The sequence below is a fragment of the Sinohyriopsis cumingii genome, chromosome 19 (assembly GCF_028554795.1).
Source record: "Sinohyriopsis cumingii isolate HCF-2022 chromosome 19, ASM2855479v2, whole genome shotgun sequence".
Taxonomy (NCBI): Eukaryota; Metazoa; Mollusca; class Bivalvia; order Unionida; family Unionidae; genus Sinohyriopsis; species Sinohyriopsis cumingii.
The window spans coordinates 46,440,122-46,462,126 of NC_142979.1; the positions used below are offsets into that span (position 1 = coordinate 46,440,122).

The 22,005-nt window shown below is 39.0% G+C and overlaps 1 protein-coding gene across 4 annotated transcripts in view; it reads left to right on the forward strand.

The window, feature by feature from the left end:
* The first annotated feature begins 13,558 nt into the window (after nt 1-13,558).
* Nucleotides 13,559-22,005, forward strand: part of LOC149775638 (uncharacterized) — an 82,745-nt gene continuing 74,298 nt past the window's right edge. Inside the window, exon 1 of one of the 4 annotated variants that reach the window (XM_089943962.1) lies at nt 13,559-13,877. In XM_089943962.1, the coding sequence (XP_089800088.1) occupies nt 13,798-13,877 (80 nt within the window). In that variant the 5' untranslated portion in view covers nt 13,559-13,797. The remainder of the gene's footprint in view (nt 13,878-22,005) is intronic. The other 3 variants (XM_089943960.1, XM_089943961.1, XM_089943963.1) reach the window with 3 other exon arrangements.

Below are 22,005 nucleotides of genomic sequence, written 5' to 3' on the forward strand. Positions count from 1 at the left end.
TCAAGGCAAACTGATGTTTCCCTTGTGCCGTACTTGTGCCGAAACGTGCAACCAAGATCAGCCTTGTCAGCACACCCAGGAAGAACGGGCCTTGACGGGAACCTGGGTCAGCGTAGAATTGTTCAAAGCTATGGACATGGGATACCAACTGTTAGAAGTGTACGAAATTTGCCACTTTCCCAAGACACAACAATACCACAAGGGTGACCCTACTCAGAAAGGCATTTTCGCAGACTACGTGGATGCCTTTTTGAAACTGAAGCAAGAAGCCAGCGGCTATCCTTCCTGGTGTCACACTCCCGAAGACCAAATAAAATTCAAAGAGAAATACCGGGAACAAGAAGGCATCACTTTAGACCACATCGAGAAAAACGAAGGCAGGCGATCGTTTGCCAAAGTGATGTTAAATTGCTTGTGGGGTAAAATGGCACAACGACCGTGTTTACCCAAGACGGAATATTTGACAGAACCTTCCCGCTACTTCCAGATGATTCACGACAAAACCAAATACATGAAACACGTGGACGTCGTTCGAGAGAATTTAATCTTGGTCAATTACGAAGAAGATCTGGACTTTGTACAAGACGACCCTTTTGGAAATGTCATCATTGCGGCTTACGTGACAGCTCATGCTCGCTTAAAATTGTACGAAGCTTTAGAACTGTTAGGGGATCGCGTCCTGTACTTTGACACGGACAGTTGCATCTACATCGATCGACCGGGTCAGCAACACCCTAACATCGAAGGAGACCGTTTAGGAGCCTGGACAGACGAACATCCTGACGACAAGATTCTAAGTTTCGCGAGTGGCGGTCCTAAAAATTACGGCTACGAATACCGGGACCCACAAGGAGAAGTGCACACAGAGTGTAAAGTGAAAGGATTGACTCTGAATTATCGTACCAGTCGTGTGGTCAACTTTGGCGTATTGAAAGAAGCATTGCAGTCTGGAGAGGATGCAAATTTTAAAGTGACCACCTACCAGCCGAACAAGATTGTACGTTTACCCACTCACCACATCGTCAGTCGACCCTTGGAAAAAGTCTATCAAATCGTGTACCAGAAGCGAGTGCGACTTCCCAACCACTTTACTTTGCCGTACGGTCACATCAATATTGGTCAGCATATAAAAAAGGACAACGTCCAAGACCAACAGTTCATTGTCACTACTAAGACCAATTGAGAAAAAATGAATCCCTTCAAACAGCAAGTATAGAGCGTAAGACTCAAGTCCAACGAGAAACTCGGGTGTGATTCTTTGCCTCACTATCACATCACCAATGCAGTAACACATCTTAGTTATTTATGTACTAACGCCATGACAAACTACGTGCAGTTAGTGAAACTTCCAGACCACAAAACTTTACCTTATGGACATACTGATATCACCCAGTATAAAAAGGGACGACTTCCAAGAACGACACTTCATTGCGAGGACAAGCAACGAGAAAGATGAATCACTCTACGCAGATGAAAAAAGAGAAGGAACAAACATCACTGACCTCTTTCACTACCATACCGTCACAGCAAAGTGCGTCCAAGAAGGGAAAGGATTCAGTAGACCTACAGGAGTATTTTAGCATCCAAATGACTCAGACAGCGACCTCAAGAAAATTTAGAACGACAACTTACACCTACACGGTGAAATTTAGAGACTTCGCGTCTGACATTTCAGCCGAGGAAGTAGCAGGTTTCATTACGGACCTACTTGACTCACTGTTAGAGGAACTCAAATGTCATTGCCAAGTCAAAGATCGAGGTCGTTTGAGCCTATCTATGTATCGCGACAGTTTGAACTCACCTGTATGTCTCGGATTTAGCACACCTGCAGAAATAACTTCGTCCAAACTTTTTAGGGCTATTGAAGACGTGCAGTCGATGAGAGGAAAATTTGACATCAACGAAGGAAAAGTAACCATTCATATGGTATACATTGTACCTCCATGGGAAGAAGACGATGACTGCACTTGATCTGCTTACTGATAAGTGTACCTAGCACGATGGATATAACAGCCGATTTATGAATGAAACGGATTAAGTGATGGGAAATATCTACGCTGGGACACAAGTGCTAGCTGACCAGATTTTTAGCAACGTGTGAGACGAATAGAGAGAGAGAAACATGAACTTTGTCCTATTTGATTGCATGTTACTTGTTTTGTGTTAGCTTTTTCTTATAAATGAACATTAAATGTAAACAGGTTTACTAGAGCCAAGAACTAAATAACTAGTAAATAGGTTTGTTTGATGTAGAAATGTTTATGTATTAAATGGATAGTGCTTAGACCAAAGCACAGGCCAGAGAGCCCATGTATATACTTGAATAAATGTTTTGAACCCATACAATAGACTTTTCTTTTTTGAGCCATTATTCTCTCTGTGAGGTTTGTTTTAGAACATTTCTGTCGTCTTTTCTGTGTGTTTAAATGTGTATTTGTATGTTTGTCCCTATCTACCCTTTGTCCTTACAAATACATTAAAATCCCTATAAAATGTTTTGACCCTATAAGCCTCATGACGTCACCCAAAGTTCAATTCCCATTGACATCCAGGTGACATTCCCATGTTCAATTTCCATTTACGACAAAGTGCAAACCCCATATTTTAACGTTAAAGTCCCATTGACGTTAAAGTACCGGTCCTGTTCAATTTCCATGTTCAATTCCCCTTGACGCTCTACAGTTCCATCCATGATAAAATTTCCCATGTTAAATTCCCCTTGACGCCAGAGTGAATCGACTGTTTTTGCATGGTAAGTCCACTTGACGCTAGGGTGACCCCATATACTACTAACACTTACTTTCTCGTTACTTCTTCAAAACTTGATACATTATAAGTTATAAATATGCTAGAGGCACGGTTCCATCTTGGAAGGCTTAATAGAAAACTAAGACAATAATAATAACCAATACATTCACAAAATTTTGTCTACAGAGGTGCATAATACATTGTGGAGCAATAAGATTTGAATAATCTAATTTTGATATTCAATGGAAAATTTCTAAATTTGTGTAGAAGCATGTTTGTACGAGTTCACAAACAGCCTGTTATGTCTCAATATATATTCATCATCTGACGTATTTGATTTTGAAATATTACCCAAATACGTATAACTGTTGACATATGTAAAAGCGTATGTATTATATATGATATCATCCTCAAATGCTTATTGTTTATTGAATAAAAATTAATGTAACATGTTTTGAAAGAGCATTGTAGATCCATTCAGCTTCTTCAGTGTAGTCACGTGACTAATGTCCGTTATTAAAATATGATGGAATGTGTAGTGATGTACGCGATGACTTAACGGAATGATAAGAAAAATTAGACGAAAGATTGAATCATGTGTAGCGTGTGAATAATGCCAACTTAGAAACCAACGACGGCCGTTTTATAGCACACTGAACGGAGAAAGACCTTGGAATAAGGTGAGCATGGATCTGTTTGAAATCAAAGGCAGACAGTGTATCGTTGTGATCGACTGTTTTTCAAATTTCATAGAAGTGGACTCTTTGTTTAAGAAGGACAAGTTATAGTCAAGTTGTAACCGCACTCAATAAGCAGTTTTCACGATTATATCTGATAATGGACCTCAATTTATAGGAAAGGGGTGCGCACAGTTCATTAGAAATGGGACATTAACCACAGAACGCCAGCCCCAAATGATCACAAAGCAAACGGAAAGGCTGAATCTGCTATTAAAGTCATTAAGAACATATTGAAGAAGACAATCATAGATGGTAGAGATCAATATGAAGCCTTGTTAGAACTTAGAATACTCCGAGTCAGGATACAAGACTTAGTCCGACTCAAATGTTTTTCGGAAGTAACACCCGATTAGTGATTAAATCGACAAGTGATTTGAACAAGGAACCAAGTATTAACTACATGCCAGTACATTAACGCTTGATAAAGAAGTGGTACGATAAGAGAGCAGTAGTATAGTGTGATACCCTAGGGACAATGTGACTTTAATGTTAAACTAGGGGGTTGTACCCTAGGGACAATGGGAATTTAACATGGGTGGGACTATAGAGGGACAAAAAAGTATTGGGAATGTCTAGGGACAATATGACACCATTTCCTCACTTTTTTAATTATTATTTTCTTCTTCTTCATTTCCGTCTCTGGCATCCAATCAGGATGACCCATCGATCTAAATTTCTCATGTATCTTGTTCCAGCTGTTATTCAATCTATCAAACTCTTCTTTTTTCTTTCTTTTTCTTCTTCTTTCTCTCCTTTATCCAGGTATCTTTAATTTTGTTTCACTTCCTCTTTCGTTACCTTTTTCAGCATTTCTTCTGATTTCTTTAGCTGGCATAGCCCCACTTTACAAAGGACCACTCTGTCCAATATAATGTCTCTTCTAGAAAGCACCTCACTTTGATTACTTTATCAAGTGCTTCCGTCAAGCTTCCTACTCTCACATACGGAGGTTGAATGAATCTTCTTATTTTTTTCCACTTCTTCCTCAATCATCCCTTGTACCAGGTCTCTGGCTACTTTTAGACTGGTCACATAGTCTAGTGTACCTGGATGCATTAATTCCTTCTAAAGCCTTTCCATTAAATAGTCTGCATCAATCATCCAGTACCAAGTGTGTTTCAAACTGTTGAATAAATCGATTGCTATCTTCTTCTTTTGTTATTCCGTAAAATGGCGCAAATGATGAACGCTCCCCTTAATAATCTACAAGCACGGACGTGAAGGAAAACATCCCTTACACTCACTTTTCATATTATCTACTATTCATACAGAAGGAAAGATAAAAACTTTTATATACTATCCACAATCCACAAATCTTGTATCCACACACGGGAAGGAGCTAGAGAAAAAAAAAGACATCTCAAATTACTATCCACACACGGGAAGGAGAAAAACAATCCCAATTATACCATCCACACAGACGGAAAAGGAAAAACCACACACTTTACAATTCACACAAACGTACGCGAACGCTTACAGACCCCAAAAATCTACTATCCACACAAACCTATGATCACTTTTGCAATCACACACTCTACTATCCACAAAAACGTACGTGAGCTCATACAAACACACACACGCAAACACACACAAACACACATACACAGAAACATCAATAAATGAGTGAATGTTCATAATTACACTACTCTACATTCACACCCATTGACAACTTGATTGGTCTCTTTTCTAGAGCATTGGGGTAGCCCTGAGAAGGGCTGTTTAAAAAAAAAAAAACTCCGAATGCACTTGACTAATGCCGGCATCTCCCAGGCCTGGCACCACAAACACATCTCCTACTCCAATCTTGCTCCCAGTTAAGTCATGCTCTTGGGAGCACAGAGGCTGGTTGATTGGTTTCAGAATCCCAATCTTCAGTTTGTGGGATTCTGAAGTGTTCTTGTCTTCTATGCCACGCCCGTGGATGACGAAGTTGTGATACTGCTAGTGTCTGCGGTACTGGTACAGAATGTGGTACTGCTGCTAGTGGTTGTTGTGGCGCTTGTGGCTGTGGCTGTCGGCTGTCGTGCTGATGCTGGTGCTGCCTGTGGAGGTATCCTCCTTCAGGATTGACCTCACACATAGGCCTTAGCATGAGGTGAGGTAGGATAATGTCTCCCTTCACTTTCTTCTTTTTCCTCTCCTCCTCTTCTTCTATTCTCTCTTCCTCCTCGATCTCCTCCATAGCCAGCTCATCCAGGAGCCGCCTGGCATATTCCAGGTGCATTTGGAGTTTAATAAGTTTCGCTATTTTACTCATTTTTTTTGCAGTTGACTGGTCAACGATGGGTAGTCAGACTGACGAGCATTTCTCTTCATAGCTGTGAAGCGCGGAAGTGAAGGACACCCCCGTCACCAAAACTTACATAGCCCATATCATTACCCCAATAAACATGGATCGCGCGGACTTAAAAGAAACACTCACTCACTTTTTACTTGCAAACCCTAACTACTATCAAAAACTCACTATTTGACAAGCTAAGGAAACGAAGTGTTTATAGACACTTCTAATAAAGATAAAGAAATGAAGTGCTTATTGACACACTTCTGTTTTCTTTTTAACTTACTAACATACCATTGGCAATTGAATTAGTATCTCTTTTCTATAGTATTGGGTAGCCTTGAAAAGGGTTGTTTTTGTGGACGAGGAGTGATGACAATTGTTTATTGTCTAAGATTGCGTCCCCGTCTGGCGGCAGGCTTTCCTACAGGATAGGGTCTGCTTCTTCGGAAAGAGAAGGAGAACTATTTGGTGTCTACACGGTAGTCGACAAAACCTCTGTCTGGTTCCTGCTGTTGCTGTTGTTGCTGTTGATATCTTTGCTCTCTCTCTCTCTCTCTCTCTCTCTGATGTTTGTGAAGTCTGTACTTATCCGTCCATTCTTCCTTTTCTTTCTTGATTTCTTCTCTGAAGAGCTCTTCTATCAGGTCTTCAGTCATTTTTAACATTCTGACATTCTCTATCTCTGCAGGTTTGGGTATCAGGCTTTTCCTGAAACGATGCAAATTTACGTAAGCTTCGTTCAGCTTGGCTAGTCTTGAGCACGTCTTCATAGGAGGATGAGTCAACAATGGACGGTCAGACTGGAGACTACCCCGCTTTATATGGTTCAAGCGCGGATGCGACAGAAAACATCCCATCACTGTTTAGAGTTGAAAAGCTAGGATAGTTTGATTTGAGGGTGAGAGATAGAGAGAAGTCGAAGAGCATAGTTCATCATAAGATCGCAAACAAATGATACGCATTTTTTCAAAACACAACATTTTTGTTCAAATAACTAACATCCAATAATTAACAATAAACAATCTTTCAACAAACAACAAACATTTTTTCTAATAAACGTCTATTGTGGACAAGGTTGACAACATTGTGAACTGAAGATAGACTTCCACTGTTGGAAGTCATTGGGCCATTGATTTACACTACGTTTCCTAGCTAAAGACGAAAGATAACCATAATGGTCACAAAACCATCGATCTACTTTGTCATCGTTTCTAGAAGAATTACGATCAAAATAAGTTACTAAATGTTCCAAAGAATATTTAAGACTGATGAAGGCAATACACACAATATTGTCCACACACCATGGAATCTGTGTCATGTAATTTCACGTTATTGAATCGTGTCCTCTGAGCATTTCTTCTCATAAAGTCGATGATGTCGTCTTCCAAAGGGGATAATCTATACGAATCAAATACTCCACACAACCTTCTTTAGGAATGTACAAGGCAACCCAGTGGGTTCCTGGGAAATGACTGTTGTCCGTGTTGATGACATACGCTTGATGGTCTTGAGGTTTGCGATGAGGTAGTTCATCTTTAGCACACACGACCGGATTCCAAGAAGCAGTGTACGAACTGTGGTTCAAAAGGTAATAAAGTTCCCAGGCATCCATTTTGGTGTTGTTTTTCTTCACAGGTAATGATACGTGACAATTTCAATCCTGACTTTCTCTTTGAAAATGTCTGACAAGTAACCGTTTCTTCGTTTTGTCTCAGCACTCTGAGCCAAGAGAGCGTCGATGCGATGGATCTTTAGAGTCATCAGTGGAGGAGAGGAATGATCACGCAAGTCTTTATACCACTGATGCAACACGGCTTCTTCCGAGATGTGACTCCAAGCTCCGTCCAGATACTGGTCCAATTTTTCTTCTTGACTCAGTATCAGACATTAATCGTGTTGAATTTGACTGTGATGATCGTTTCGACGTCCATAGCAATTTTTCTTGATCAATTCCGTAATTTGTTCTGCTAGGTGTTTGGCAAAATAGGAGACTAAATGTCGTTCTTGTTCTGGCCATCTGGACTTCATGGTTATGTCCTTTTCGTCTTTGTCTTGGGGTTCTCCTCCAACGGTATCCTCCCATTCCATCTCCAAACATTGTCCACCATTCAAAGAGGGATGATGATCACTTCTTGTTATAGTCGATGACTTGCGAAGCGTCGATCCAAGAATCAAAACTGGGAGGATATCCTTTCCAACGCGCTTTGACCTTTTTGACACGTCTTTTTCACACTTTTCGGGTTCTGCGTTTGAGAATATTTTCAATGTTGTACACGTCGTCTTCTTTGTTGGTGACAAGTGGTAACTAGGGCAAGTAAAGCGTTTCTTTTAACACTTCCCCGTTCATGTCTTTAAATTTATAGATGACGACCACGCACTCGTCCAGTGACACGAAACAATTCGGTGGTCTAGTTGGGTAAGTAACCATTGTCGAATGTGCGTTTGGTTTTGCCAATGCGCACGCAATCTTCTACTGCAACCGCTCGACTTTTCTTGGGGACTGCCACCGCCGGGGACGTACCAAACAGGCGCTGGAAAAAGGTCACTTAGTTGTCGGGATTCACTTATTGTGGGGCACGTCCGACGCTTCGATGGTAAGACTGGTTGTACGCTTATACCAAGTGCAGTAAAATGTCGATGTACTTGAGAGTGTGGTGATGTGTAAATTATTTCCACATGCGTTCTTTTAAGGTGCAATGAAAATGTTCCACGATGCTGGCTCCGGTTTCGGAATTCTCAATGATGAAAAAATGGATGTCACGTTTCTTTAATTCTTTTTGGAAGGCTTAGTTCATAAATTTGGTGCCTTTGTCAGTATGCCATCAAAAAGGGTAACGGCCACTTTGTTTCAACACCAGTTGGAGGGCTCGCACTAATTCACAGCTCGATTTGAAAGTCAATGGCACGACCTAGGCCAATTTGGAAAAGACGTCAATGACACAAAACAAATATTTGTAGCCACAATTGTAGGTTGCCAAATGAGAGACATCGGCTAAATCGGCTTGCCATTGACGATCCATTCTCTCCACTTGGGTACGACTTCTGGAAAATGTTCGTCGAATGAGTTTTTGTAAAGTGTACGTGACTTGTTCTTGTAACCATCGTTACCTTTGAGGTAAACGGAGACGTTTCAGTCGAGTTTTGGTAGCACGATACGATTTCTGAACCCCTCGGTAACCTGCAGGATGGGATGGATCGTAGTAAATGCTGGATAACACTTTCTCCATTTTTTAATCAGTCACCCACTCTTCACTGATGCTACTTTGGACGGGGCGAAAGGGTGGCTTGGAAACGGCTTTACGGGTCCGATGTGCCACGGGAGTAGACTTTGGTCTTCTTTTCTTTTTTCGCTTCTGGTTTCACTTCTTTCTTTTTCACTTCTGTCGAAGGAGGAGTGGACATCATCCTTTTAACCCAAGCTTTCATTTCTTCTCGTTGGGGTGTGGGGGAATGGGCCAACAAGGACGCTGCAATCTTACTTGGATGGGAACTGCTGACGGTGTTTGAAAGACTTCTCGTGCCTCTTCTTCCTCAGGCATTCGTGGGGCTGCGTCTGTCTTGACTGTTGGGGGTAGTGGTGGTGGTGACGATGTGAGTGATGAACTTTTCATCAAAGCCTTAAAAATTTTCAGAGTGGGTAGAGTTGTTTTGTCTGAATCTTTCTGGTGAAAGAGTTGTAGTCGTTGCAAAAGTTGACCGTACTTTTGCAACTTTTCTGTTTCGGAAAAATCGTGGCTATCCATCAATGACTGCAATTCGTATTGTAACTGGGACACCTCAGTCAAATTTGGATTGGGAGGTAAATGTGGGTCCGCTGTTCTTGCCAACAATTGTTTTCCATCCATCGTTTGTAAAGCACTAAAGCCAGTTTTCATCCTTTCATTCGATTTCAAGTGTCACGTCTGAGATGTTTGTAATCCAGAGGTCCCTTTTATCTTTATGGTCCTTTTATCGTACTCCCAAGAGTCCTCCCAGCATCTTTTCCAATACTCCTTTCAGCTAGGGTTCTAACAACAGAGGCAAAATTCCTCCGCGTTGTACCAACATCTTTTTCTTTTGACGAATGGGGATTTTCTTTTGAACCATTTGGCGAAGAACGTGACGATATTTGGCTAATCATTTTTTATGGTGTTTAGACAAAGGTATCGTACCCTTCAAGACGTTCAAACAACATTCGCACACGGTATCGGCAGTTTGAATGAGTTTTTTTCGCATGGGTGGAGAAGCTTTGGAGAGGACTGACAACATTTCCCCATGTGTGACTAAACGAGGTGGCAGTCCTTTCCTTTTTCTTTCCTTTGTGTTTAGAAGAGGGATATGACAATGTATAAAGAAGGTCATTTCTTCTTTGCAACATTAGTGGGAAATCGGCTTCGAAGCAAGCTTTCAACCTGTCATGGTGTACCAGCTGAGCCATCTTTAACGTTTAGAGTTTAATGGATGACGAGCATCCACTACCAGAAAAGGATAGGTTCATGTTGGTCTCGGCTTTTAACTTCAGCTTGAGTGAATGAATCTCTGAGCTATATATGTATTCAATAGTAGTCTTACATCATAGTCTTTCTTTTGTCATAGTTTTGCACAGTGACTCGTATCCTTTGCCAAAACATACATTTCAGAAAGATTCATTGTGAGTCTTTCTACCCACACATTACAACTTTGAGAAGGCTGCCTCACCTGACCGACAAAATGGCAGATAGGTTGGAATGTTTCCCTGACCAGAATTATTATATGGCTGATAATCCAATGAATTCTTTCTTCACTGAATGTAACGCCATGCCGATTAAGGGCAAATGTTTATCCAAGTCTGTGAGGCCTATGTGTGTATAACTTCAGTCGATCTGAATAATGATTCTATTGAAAACCTTATACTGACTTATGCCAGATGGATGACAGAGAGTAGTACGACTGTTTGTAATTTCAAATGCTTTACAAAAGGCTTGAAACAAAGTACGTTTGAAATTATGTCCTTGATCAGCTTGGACCTTTGATTGGCACCAAAATGCCCCAATACATCTGTCAATTCAAACTTTGGTGGTTAATTGAGCATAGTATTAAGGAAAACCTGCCAATTCCACCTAGTTTGTGAACTGATCTATCGCGAATATTCCCTACTTTGTGTTAGAGCTGTCTGATTGAGAGTTCATACCAGTGTTCTAATCATGTCATAACAAGTCAAACGGCTGGGTCATTGAAATGAGTGTCTTTTGACTGCCTGAGTGACATAATTTCGATCAAAGTTGATACAGGTCGTATCTTTGACTCTAATTGCACTTCCCTATGCTGTACACTGATACAACATTGTCACTCCATCACCAAAACCCAAGCTCACTGCCGGAGTACATACCAACAAAATTCACATCTGCACCTACATTCTACGTGTGCATCATTACTAGCGTGCGCAAGCGTGCAGCATCTTTATTATGTATTGCAAGTCACATTTATCCATTGTTTCCATTTGATTACCTGTTGGTTTTCAGAACCTAGTTATTGGGATATTTAGTTAAGGAAGTGAATTCTTCGTATTTGATGATTTTCATGCACAGAATGATAAACAAGGTTAGAAATGTATATGTCGGTAACATTTTAAATGACATTAATACCTCCGTTCCTGCATTTTATAATTTCAGTTCTTTATACGTGTTGTAATCAAATGATATAATTAACCAAAGTTCATTGTGTTTGATTGTTCTTAAGTTGATAATGTTTCGCATTATTTCTTAATAAAGAGTATGACGAATTACCTTCAGCATTTGCAGGTTAGCAAGCTGTTTATATAGGTTCATAAAATCTTAACCTTTTGTACCTAAATTTCAATCCATCTTATTGTTAACAAATATTCAGTTCAATGCGGTCTGAATGAGGAAAGTAAGTCTAGTTTTTCTGTATCTAGTTGCCTTGTCACTTTGCAATAATTCAATAGTATCCACCAAAATAAATCTTTCTCTTATACCCTAGGAAGGTTATAGTAACAACAAGTTCATGTGCCTTTGGTTAAGTTTAGTTTATTTGGTTAGGTTATGTTTAATTTGTTTCGTTTGGTTATGTTTAATTTTTTTGGTGAGAAACTCTTTTATAAGACTATGATTTCAAACATTAAGATTGCCATTGATTTTTCATATCCCTGTAACTTCCCAGCGTTTGAACAGATGATTCATTTTAGTTTGCTCACTATTCTCAGGGAATACCATCATGAGAGTCTATGACTATCACTGTCTTCCCGAATCTGAACCTTGTAGTGCTTTTTCATGCTCCTGTGACTGCGTCAAGTTTGAACAGAATGCGTTACACTCTAATATGCTTCAGCATCAATAAGGTCTTCATTTCATGTGCCATATGCTTTATATATTGATGTTAGCTGTACCTCGTTAAAGAAGCTTATTGTATGCTTTCTGTCGGAGACATCTATTAAGGCAAGTTAATCACTTGGACCTGTTAATCCTAATTTGCGATTATTTAAAGATCTCTTTACAGTTTAAATATGTAAATGCTTTCTAAATTGGGGAATAAAATATTTAAGCATACATCTTACAATTAGCATCACACACTTGAAGCAAATTACTTTTAATAAAGTGCACTGCTTGAACTGTTCATTCTAGATCAATAAAGTTTGCATATTGAGGACACTTGATTAGAAGATGTCTCTAGAGTAAGTATAATGCCTCATAATGTCCAACATAAATCATTGGGACATACTTTGCCCTATTGCTAGTATTATTATAAATGTTTTTTTCTTCACATCAATGACAATCAGCACAATTTTACAGACACTTCAAGTATGAAACGAAAAATTAAATGAGTTTGGTTTGGTCCGGAAGCAAAAACAAAAAAAAAATGTTCTTTTTCATTTTCTTCTGTACTGGGCTTTATGGTGACTTTGGATTAGAAGTTTGTTGAAATATAGTACATCAATAGCTTAGTAATACAGTATACAATTAAGCCTGGCCACGGCTATACTGACAGTTGCATTCCCATAGCGTATTTCAAATGGACTGTGTCCAGACAACTTTGGAACATAGTTTACTATATACATATACAATATGTGAGATGCATCCATTCTTGTAAACGTTATATATGTGCCTTTCTGTTAGGTAAAACACCTTGGGTCCTGCACTAAAGAATAGCTGAAATGTACCACTCTCAACAAATGAATAAGCTACAGCCAGTATATAAATCCAACAAAAGAGAATATTTTCATATTGAACGCTAATTTTTGTATCAATTATTCCAGAACTGCATACCCTTTTAAACACATTCCCTCAGTAAAATAGTCAAAAGCACGAAAAGATGCAAGACTAGATCTAATGTTATACTTGGCATTTTCTCCAATAGCTTTATTTGTTTTGTATCAGAACATTGAAATTCCTGAATCTTCTTCACACAGGTCATATTGTTCAAATTAGAAACAGTGAAAGTGGATATTTAGTTTTAGGAAAGGTCAAGGTTGACAAATTCCAGTACCAGTTGAAATTAGCTTTGTAAGTACGACAGGGCCCAGTCTAGTTCGAGGTCTGTGATAAATAGTTATATATCATTTGTGAACTTATTATGTCTGACAGATTGTAGATAAGCAAGGTGGTAAATGAAAGGGGAACCAAAACACAAATCACTTGGTAAATTCAAACATGTTAGCGGTAACTGATGGAGGCAAGTGCCTGATGGACGAGAAATTGGGAGAACACTCCACGTGCACCCTGCATGGTAATATGCACTTTGCGATAATGTAGTCGTATGTAGCACAAAATTACAGAAGTCTATTTAGCAGAATGTAGCTGAAAACACCTTCTTACTGTATTTCAGTAGAGCAGAAGGAATGTTTCAGTAAAAATTTAATCTGTAAAGGCCAAAAGAATTGTTCAATTCAGCCTTACATACATTTATTTTGACATTATGATCATAGTCTACATTCGACATTATGGTTCCAGTCTAATGGATCTACAGAGACGTGTGATATTGTGAAACTACGGAAGTTACGTAACTCAGCACATGCGCAACTTCATCCAGAAATTTCCTTAAGGTTAATGTTCTATGAAAAACGCTTGTACAAGTTCCCTGTATTCCCTCTCAAATAGGAACGTATCGACAGGTACAACAGACATGAAGCATATGTAAGTATTTGATATTTATTCCATATACTATCACTACCTGCTTGAGGTGGTAGTGTTATAATGCGGGAAATGGAATTTATAGAAATATCATCGGTGACATATATAACTGTTCCTGTTAATTGTCTATAACATTATCCAATTTCATGCGTTTACTGAGCCGGAAACTACACGATGTTCTATACCACTAGTGCAAGTTTGACAAAATCACTTTTAACAGTAGACGAAAAAATGGAGTTTCTAGGTTTTTTAAGTTTGCTGTACACGTGTCGCTTTTGATTTATCACTCTTACTATTATCATCTCGCAGCATCAGCTGTGTGTCTTAAATTGTCCATGCAAATAATAATCGATTGTATTTTATTTTTGTACTTACTATATGAATATTGAGATATAATTAACCTTCTTTAGGCTTTGAATATATAATAAGATCCCTCATGTTTGATTTACCATATCATAATTCTTGCTTAGTTCTAGGTTAGCAGTTAGTCATTTTTACATTAATATGCACTATAAGTATTTGTTATTAACAAATTCGTGTTTGTGTGTTTTGGAGTTTTAACGTAACTTAAACACTATTTCAGTCATATCGCTACGATGTCTGCAGTGTGGCAGTTTATAGTGATGTCTAGCGCGGGGGCATCATGCCGCAGACATGTAGCATGACTCGGCCAGGGTTCGAACCCGCAACCTCCCGCATTAATAATTCGAACTATCGTTTAGTATGTACATTTTCTTATCTCCATTTATACATATCAGCATGTTTACACGTTTAAAGCATGAATGAGTTTTAGCATTTATATTTATCATTAATTTTATTTCATTTTTGTATTACCATATATTTTATTTTATACTGGTTAAGATCGGCAAATCTTAGTTACATGATCTAAACGCATGGCGCTGCTGAAGCCATTTTGCACATGTAAACACTTTGCGAGGTAAAAATGACTTAATTATAGAACGTCTGGTTTATTATTTAGTTGAAAGCAATGACGATGCTCCCTCTGACTTGTACATTTAACGCAAAATAGCTACAACATTGTAAAACATATAATATTATCCCTGTATTAATGGCATCATTTCTAGGGATATCATACCAAGTGATACAAACACATGCTTGAGCGTGGCGTGATAGTCCATGCCTACCTCTGCTTCAAAGGGCCACGTGAAAACAGAAAATGGTCTTAATCGCGCAAATACAATAATTGTCCTCTAAATGCATAATGAGCATGAACCACTAACACTTATTTCACACTTGAATGGTGTTTCTTTTTTCGTATTTGCGTGTTTCACGAGTAAGCTTTATCGAGCTGAAACTTGGTACTTTATCCAGCACAAAAAGACGACTCAAATATCGGATGTAAAGAATTATTTCTATATCAAATTACAAAACGTATATATGCCTAAAACATGCTCGTGAATGTTGTATATTATGATGTTTGTTCCATGAAATTGGCTAATTTCTCGGGCTGAGAAGTATCTTCCCAACACCGACTTCTCATAATCAAGAAATGATCACTGACACTGATATATACGTACACTCATACTCTTCTTTTTATCAAGCATTGAGAAGCAACCTGTTTTTCTCAATATCTTGTCATCTTCTCTGTATATAACTCTATTCTATGACGATCGGTGAAATATAAATTTTCATGTATAAGTCGACTCGTATTGTAAATAAAATAAAAAGAAAAACATATGTCGGAATTTATTAACTTTTCGTAAATTATATACAACTATATTAATTCGTATGCAGTTACGGCATAAAATGAAGTTTATTATGTTTTGCCAAAAACTATCAGTTCATTTAAGTTAATTATTTCACAGAAGCAACCTTCGAAAACATTTTAATAATGATTCAAAAATAGTGGTCGCATTGGGTAGTATGCATAGTTCATTAGACGAACAAACTAATTTTCATAAGCATTATTTGATTGAAGCTTGTCAAGCATTTTGGAGTAGACATCTGATTTCATTTCTAAAGGTGGTTTTTTTTTGTTCTATTTCCAAGCCATTAAATGTGACACGATGGAGAAACGTGTTATTTTACTATTTTATTTACTTATTTACCAGTTAAGATTTATTGCATTACAACTAGTTCAGCGCGATAGAAAAGAAACGGAGGTAATTTTTTCAAGGTGAATGAGCACGTTTAAGTACAGTTCCTGTTCATTTTCTACCTACGCGATATCAGGTATAACGACTCGAACGGAATGCATGACGGTTGATAAAGACACAACATTATACACGCAGATACTATCTGGGCATTCTAGTTGTTTTTGTGCACATTCAGATTCATCTCCTTTGAGTAACTGCAAAGGATTGTTTTGGATTGAGAATGTTTATCTGCATTTGATCCTAGAAATCACAATGACAATGACAAATTCTTTATTACACTCAGGCTGCAATACGCAACAAATCAGGTACAAACAGTTGTTTCTCACCTTGCTTAAGTGTATGTACATCAGCCATGTTTTTTTCACATTAGGTGTAATTTAACTCAGATTGACAGTAAATCACAGCCAATACTCACAGACTGAGAGAGAAACAGAGAAGAGAGAGAAATCTTCAAACATTTTAATATTTAAAAACGACGTTTAAGAACCTTATTAATTTAAAAAATATAAATAAATAAAGCATAAAATAGATTACAATATGTGTTGACAAGCAACCTTTTGGAGGGACTTTCCCGTCCGCCTTAAAGATATATTTACTTTCGCCCGAAAGTAATAAACAATATTCCAACCAATTTTAGTTTTAGCTAGATTTATCAATTTCATCCCCTTAATTATGGTGATAATAGTAAATAGGTTGAAACTTATTTTAAGGCAAACTTTATTGCAATGGATATATAGTTTTTAACATTTGCCATTTAGGTTTGACGCGAAATCACGATGCATCCTTCTGGCGACATCGTGTTTTGTATGTATATCTCTGTGTATTTACTGGACATTGTAAACTTTTTAAAAATCTTTATATCGTCATCGTTGTTAAATATTTAAAAGTTCATGGGTATATTTCGCACTAGCATAACAACGCATGGTGCAGTTAGCGAGATAGGTTTTGATCAACTTCGAGGTTGAACCACAGGTGGTCATTTAGGCAAGTCAGAAGCCGACCGGCGTGTTAAAAATAAAACAATGCCGGGTTTGCCATTGAGTTATGGAAAGGGAATTTACTGACGATTAGTGTGACAAAACACGTATCTAGCATTTTCGAAGGAGTCTCCCCATGCATGACGAAGTACAGGGACGGGAAGTGGAAGATATCGCGATTTGACAACGTGACCGTGCTCTTTGTCGGAAGTTTTATGATGATGGTAAATCCTGTATTGACGTCAAGTTGGTTACTTATTCATTATTCCTTATTCCCGATTGAATAAGGAATAAGTAACCAGTGACCAATTGAATAAGGAATAAGTAACCAGTTACTTATTCCCGATTCAACTATTTATACATACATTTGGTTACTGATTCCTTATTCACAGCCAGTTTGGTATTCATTATTTATTTATAGTTCCATAAATAATTGGTAATAACTTATTGAAGATTAAAAGACATTCAGGGCATGCATTGGTGTTATTCTAACCCATTTAGAGAAATAAGAGTGTTCTTTGGTGCCGGCTATATAAGGCTGACTAGAGACAAATCACAGACTATGTGGAGGAATGGGTTAGGATATTGGTGGGTATACATAATTACTAATTTGAAATAGGATTAATCAGTTGTGTTAGATGTTGGGGTCGCGTCATGTTTTGCATGGCGCGAAATATTAGTATTTGTAATAGAAAAGCTTACTAATGGCTCAAATAAACGTGAAACCACAAAAAACAACATACAAGCGTGAAATTGGAGATTTCTAATATGTGGTCATAATGTGCTTAGATAAGAATTATTTCAAGTATCTACGGGTTTAGAAAGCGTTAAGTTGACATCGAATGTTGTCTTGAAGTACTTGGAACTGGATAAACAAGCATACGGGTAGGTGTATGATACACGCTCAGAGTCAAATCTAATAATACTTAGTGCGAATTAAACCCGTACCTAAACGATTTCGATTGCAACTTCTGATGGACAGATTCTATTCAGGAATCTGTTCCAACATAAGCCAAAATCATTGAAAGAATTTGTTTAACCGAATTCCAGAAATTGGAGTTACATAAAGGGGGTGGGTGGTTACAGCGTATGCGACAAGAAGATAATATCTTACTTACACAGGTGGGCCAATACGTCTCCTCTTTAAAGAGTTTTCACATGGACTTTTCACTGACATTTTATCTCTAGGTGGTTGTTATTGTTGTTATAGGGTTTAACGCCATTTCTCAGCACAGGATAGGCTATACATGGCGGCCAGTATAACTGGTGGAGGAAGAACCCTGGAAAACCCAGGGAAGAACCACCGACCCACGAGAAGCTACTGGCAGGCTTTCCCACGTACCCACGCTAGCCGAGTCTTGGACTCGAACCCACGCAGACAGAGGTGAGATGGCAGTGATCCGGAACTGTGAGCGCTTTAGACCACTCGGCCACTCGGGGCCCCTATCTCTAGGTGGTAATGTCGAGCCACGAAAGAAGTTCTGATGAATCGCATCGAGAGGAATCAGCAAAAATGGTACAACCTATGGGCACCGGGTCTGAAAAGGACGCACAATTTGGATCGATTCAAAAGATTGTTATTATTGAACCCCTAGCTAGAATATATCGATTTCAACGCCTCTCTGAGAATATCTAGTTAGTGATCTCATCCAACTGTATGAAAAGTTTAAAGAAAATTCATTGACCCGATTTCTTGGAATCTGGAGATGAATATATGATAGTTGTAACAAAGTCCATTAGCAGATTACCGTTTCAGTCCATATCTGGTTCCTATAGTTCACCAATAAAAAGATATTGGCATTTATTATTGTACGATATCTTCTAAACAGATATATATTTGACTCCCAAAAGCATTTTGACGGTGTTTGTCTAATGCAAGCGGAAAATGTAAGAGGGTCTTTACGGATACCAGCAGTATTTAAAACCGTTATAATATATGAACAGATTGCAGCCAAACTTTGCGATGCTTGAACCCTTACTCGGAGAATTTTGATTTCAACCCCTGTTTGACAGTCGGTAAAGTGTAACCAATCCCAACAGTAAGAAACATTAGAAGAAAATTAGTCGAGACGATTTCAACGATTTCGCGGTTAAATAAAAGAGATCGAGCACAACACATGCGATCAGAATATTATACCTTACGTATATAGTTGGGCCTCTACGTCTCTTCCTTAGAGAGTTCTGACAATGGACCTTCCTTGATATTTTATCTCTGTGCGACAGTGTCCACCCACGAAGGAAGTCCTGAAGAATATCGTCGATAGGAAACAACGATGGGTACCGGGTATAAAAAACACTAAAATGTTCATAGATTGTATCAAACTTTTGTGCTAACTGAACCTCTACTAATAGGATTAGATAGATTACAAGGCCTCTTGGATATTATGCAAATAACAGAAAGAAAAAGTGGAAGAAAAGCCAATTTCGATAAATTCTCGGCTGGATAAAGTTAGTCGAGCACAACACATGACGGAAGACTTTATATTACGTTTACATTTGAGCTAATACGTCTCCTCCTTATACAGGTTTTACACAGACCCATCCTTGATAAAGTAATAAATTTGGAGTATCAGCCATTTGTATATTGCTCTCCATTTTAAGGATTTCATAGATTTAAGTGATCACTTGCTTGATTTTGGGAAGTCGGTGTCCTCAGCCCGACTAATTAGCCAATTGCTAAGGCAAAACATCACAGACTGCAGTTAGGTTCCAGGAAGGATGGTTTAATTTTAAAGTGAGTTCAGGTCAGAGTACCATAAGTGTCCCTGGTGAGTAGTCTAGATTAAAACTTAACTATATGTAACGATTATGTGAGTGCATGTGCAGTATTCAGGATGGATGACATGTAAATTGTGCAATAGAGTAATTCAGAAGGGACGGTTCCGTTGTCTGGAGACGTGTTGTTGTTATAATGGTAGATATGGTGGAAGGTTATAGGTGAAATGAGGCCTAAAAGCGTAATTTGACTTTCCTGAAGCATCGCAGGTAAAATAGTTCCATGTCTAGGTGCTTGAGTTGTATATTTTCAAGGCGTGAAATACTACCGATACTTTGCGGAAATGGAATCATGAGAAGCAGTGCAGCTGTGAAGTTGTGGCAAAAATAGCAAAATATGGGGCGCCTTAGGGGGTACCGGGTATGAAAAACACGCAAATGTTAATAAACTGTATCAAATGTTTGTACTCATGGAAACCTTACTTAGAGAAATTCGATTTCAACGCCGCTTATACTGTTAGAAAGGGGCCTTATTTCGAAACAGTATAAGAGGCGTTGAAACTTAAAATCCTCTTAGTAAGGGTCCTATAAGTACAAACTATTGATACAGTTAATTAACATTTGCGTGTCTTTCATACCTGAAACCCCCTATGGCGCCCCTTATTTCTCTATTTCGTCTCCACGAAATTTGTCAGGGCTTCCTTCGTAGGTGGAATCTATCTCCAAGAGATAAAATATCAATGAAAGGGTCCATGTCAAAACTCTCTAATGAGGGTACGTAATTTCCCAGCTGTATACGTAATGAAAAATCTCCTTACAGCATATGTTTTACCCGACCCCCTTTATATAGCCGCAATGTCTCGAAATCAGTTCATCAAATTTTCTCCAAACTTTGCCCACTGTTGGAAAACATACCTACCTAGAAACCCTCGAGGAGGCGTTGAAATAAAAATCCTTTAAGTAGGTTTTTAATTGGGTCAAATTATTGTAGCGGAAACTGCCTCGGCTACACTAAACCTAGTCTAGATATCTTTAGTTCCTTATGACAGGTCTTTGTATTGGAGTGATATCCCGCTGAATCGCTCTGAGGACTGGTGCTACAGAGTGCGACATATTTCTGTCTCAGCGGGATGTCGTCTTATTTCTGGTTTCTTGTCGCCGATTGAGTCGCTGGGTAACTGAGTCGTCGACTGGGTTTCCTGTGGTCGGCGACTGCGTCGTCAGCTGAGTCGCTGATTCATCTATTGGATCATCAGCTCGCCGACTGGGTCGCTGAATTGGTTGCAAAGTGTCGACTGGGTCATGGAGTCGTCGACTGCGTCACTGAATCACTGGCTGTGTGGCTGAAATGGTCACCGAGTCGCCGATTGGGTCTCCGAGTGAGTCGCAGAATCGTCGACTGTGTTGCTGACTGTGTCGTAGAGACGCCGACTGTGTTGTAGAGTCGACGATTGTGTCGCGGACTGTTGTATAGTCGCCGACTGGGTCGCTGAGTGAGTTGCAGAGTCGCCGACAGGGTCTTCTGTGAGTCGCAGAGTCGTCGATTGGGTGTCCTGTGGTTGCCGAGTCTCACCGATTCGACAATTATTTTGCTGACTATGTCGCAGAGTCCTCGACTGGATCGCAGATTTGGTCGCAGAGGTACCGATGTGTCGCAGAGTCGCCGACTGTGTCGCATAGATACCGACATCTTGGCCAGCTTGGTCGCAGAGTCGCCGACTGTTTCCACGAGTGAGTCGCAGAGTTGTCGACTATGTCGCAAACTTGGTCGCAGAGTCTCCAAATGTGTAACTGACTGTATCACTGGCAAGGTCGTGATCGAGTGTCGTTATTCGATCAAGATCAACACACTAAGAGACGAACAGTGCGAAATGATGTCACAAGAGATATCATCAGTTCAAATGTGTATTGTCGCAAGATTTTCGCTTTTTTTGGACGAGTCTTGTAGCGACTGTATCCTGGTGGACGAACGTCCTTGTCCCTACACTCTTTAAATTCACCAACCTGGCCTTATCCTGTTCCGCGAACTACGATCAAACGTGCTTGCTCCGACGGGTGGTTATACTGCTTCACTTGCAAGGGGACGTCTTTACACAATACCGCTTCATAACACACACCACCATTGCAGCAACAGTTGGTATATATATATATATATATATATATATATATATATATATATATATATATATATATATATATATATATTGAAATAAAAAAAATCTAAGTTGGAGAGCAATCAGTACAGACTATCGACGAAATTCGTCAAGACTTCGTTCGAGAGTTGACTCTATCCCCTAGAGATAAAATATCAAAGAAGGTTCC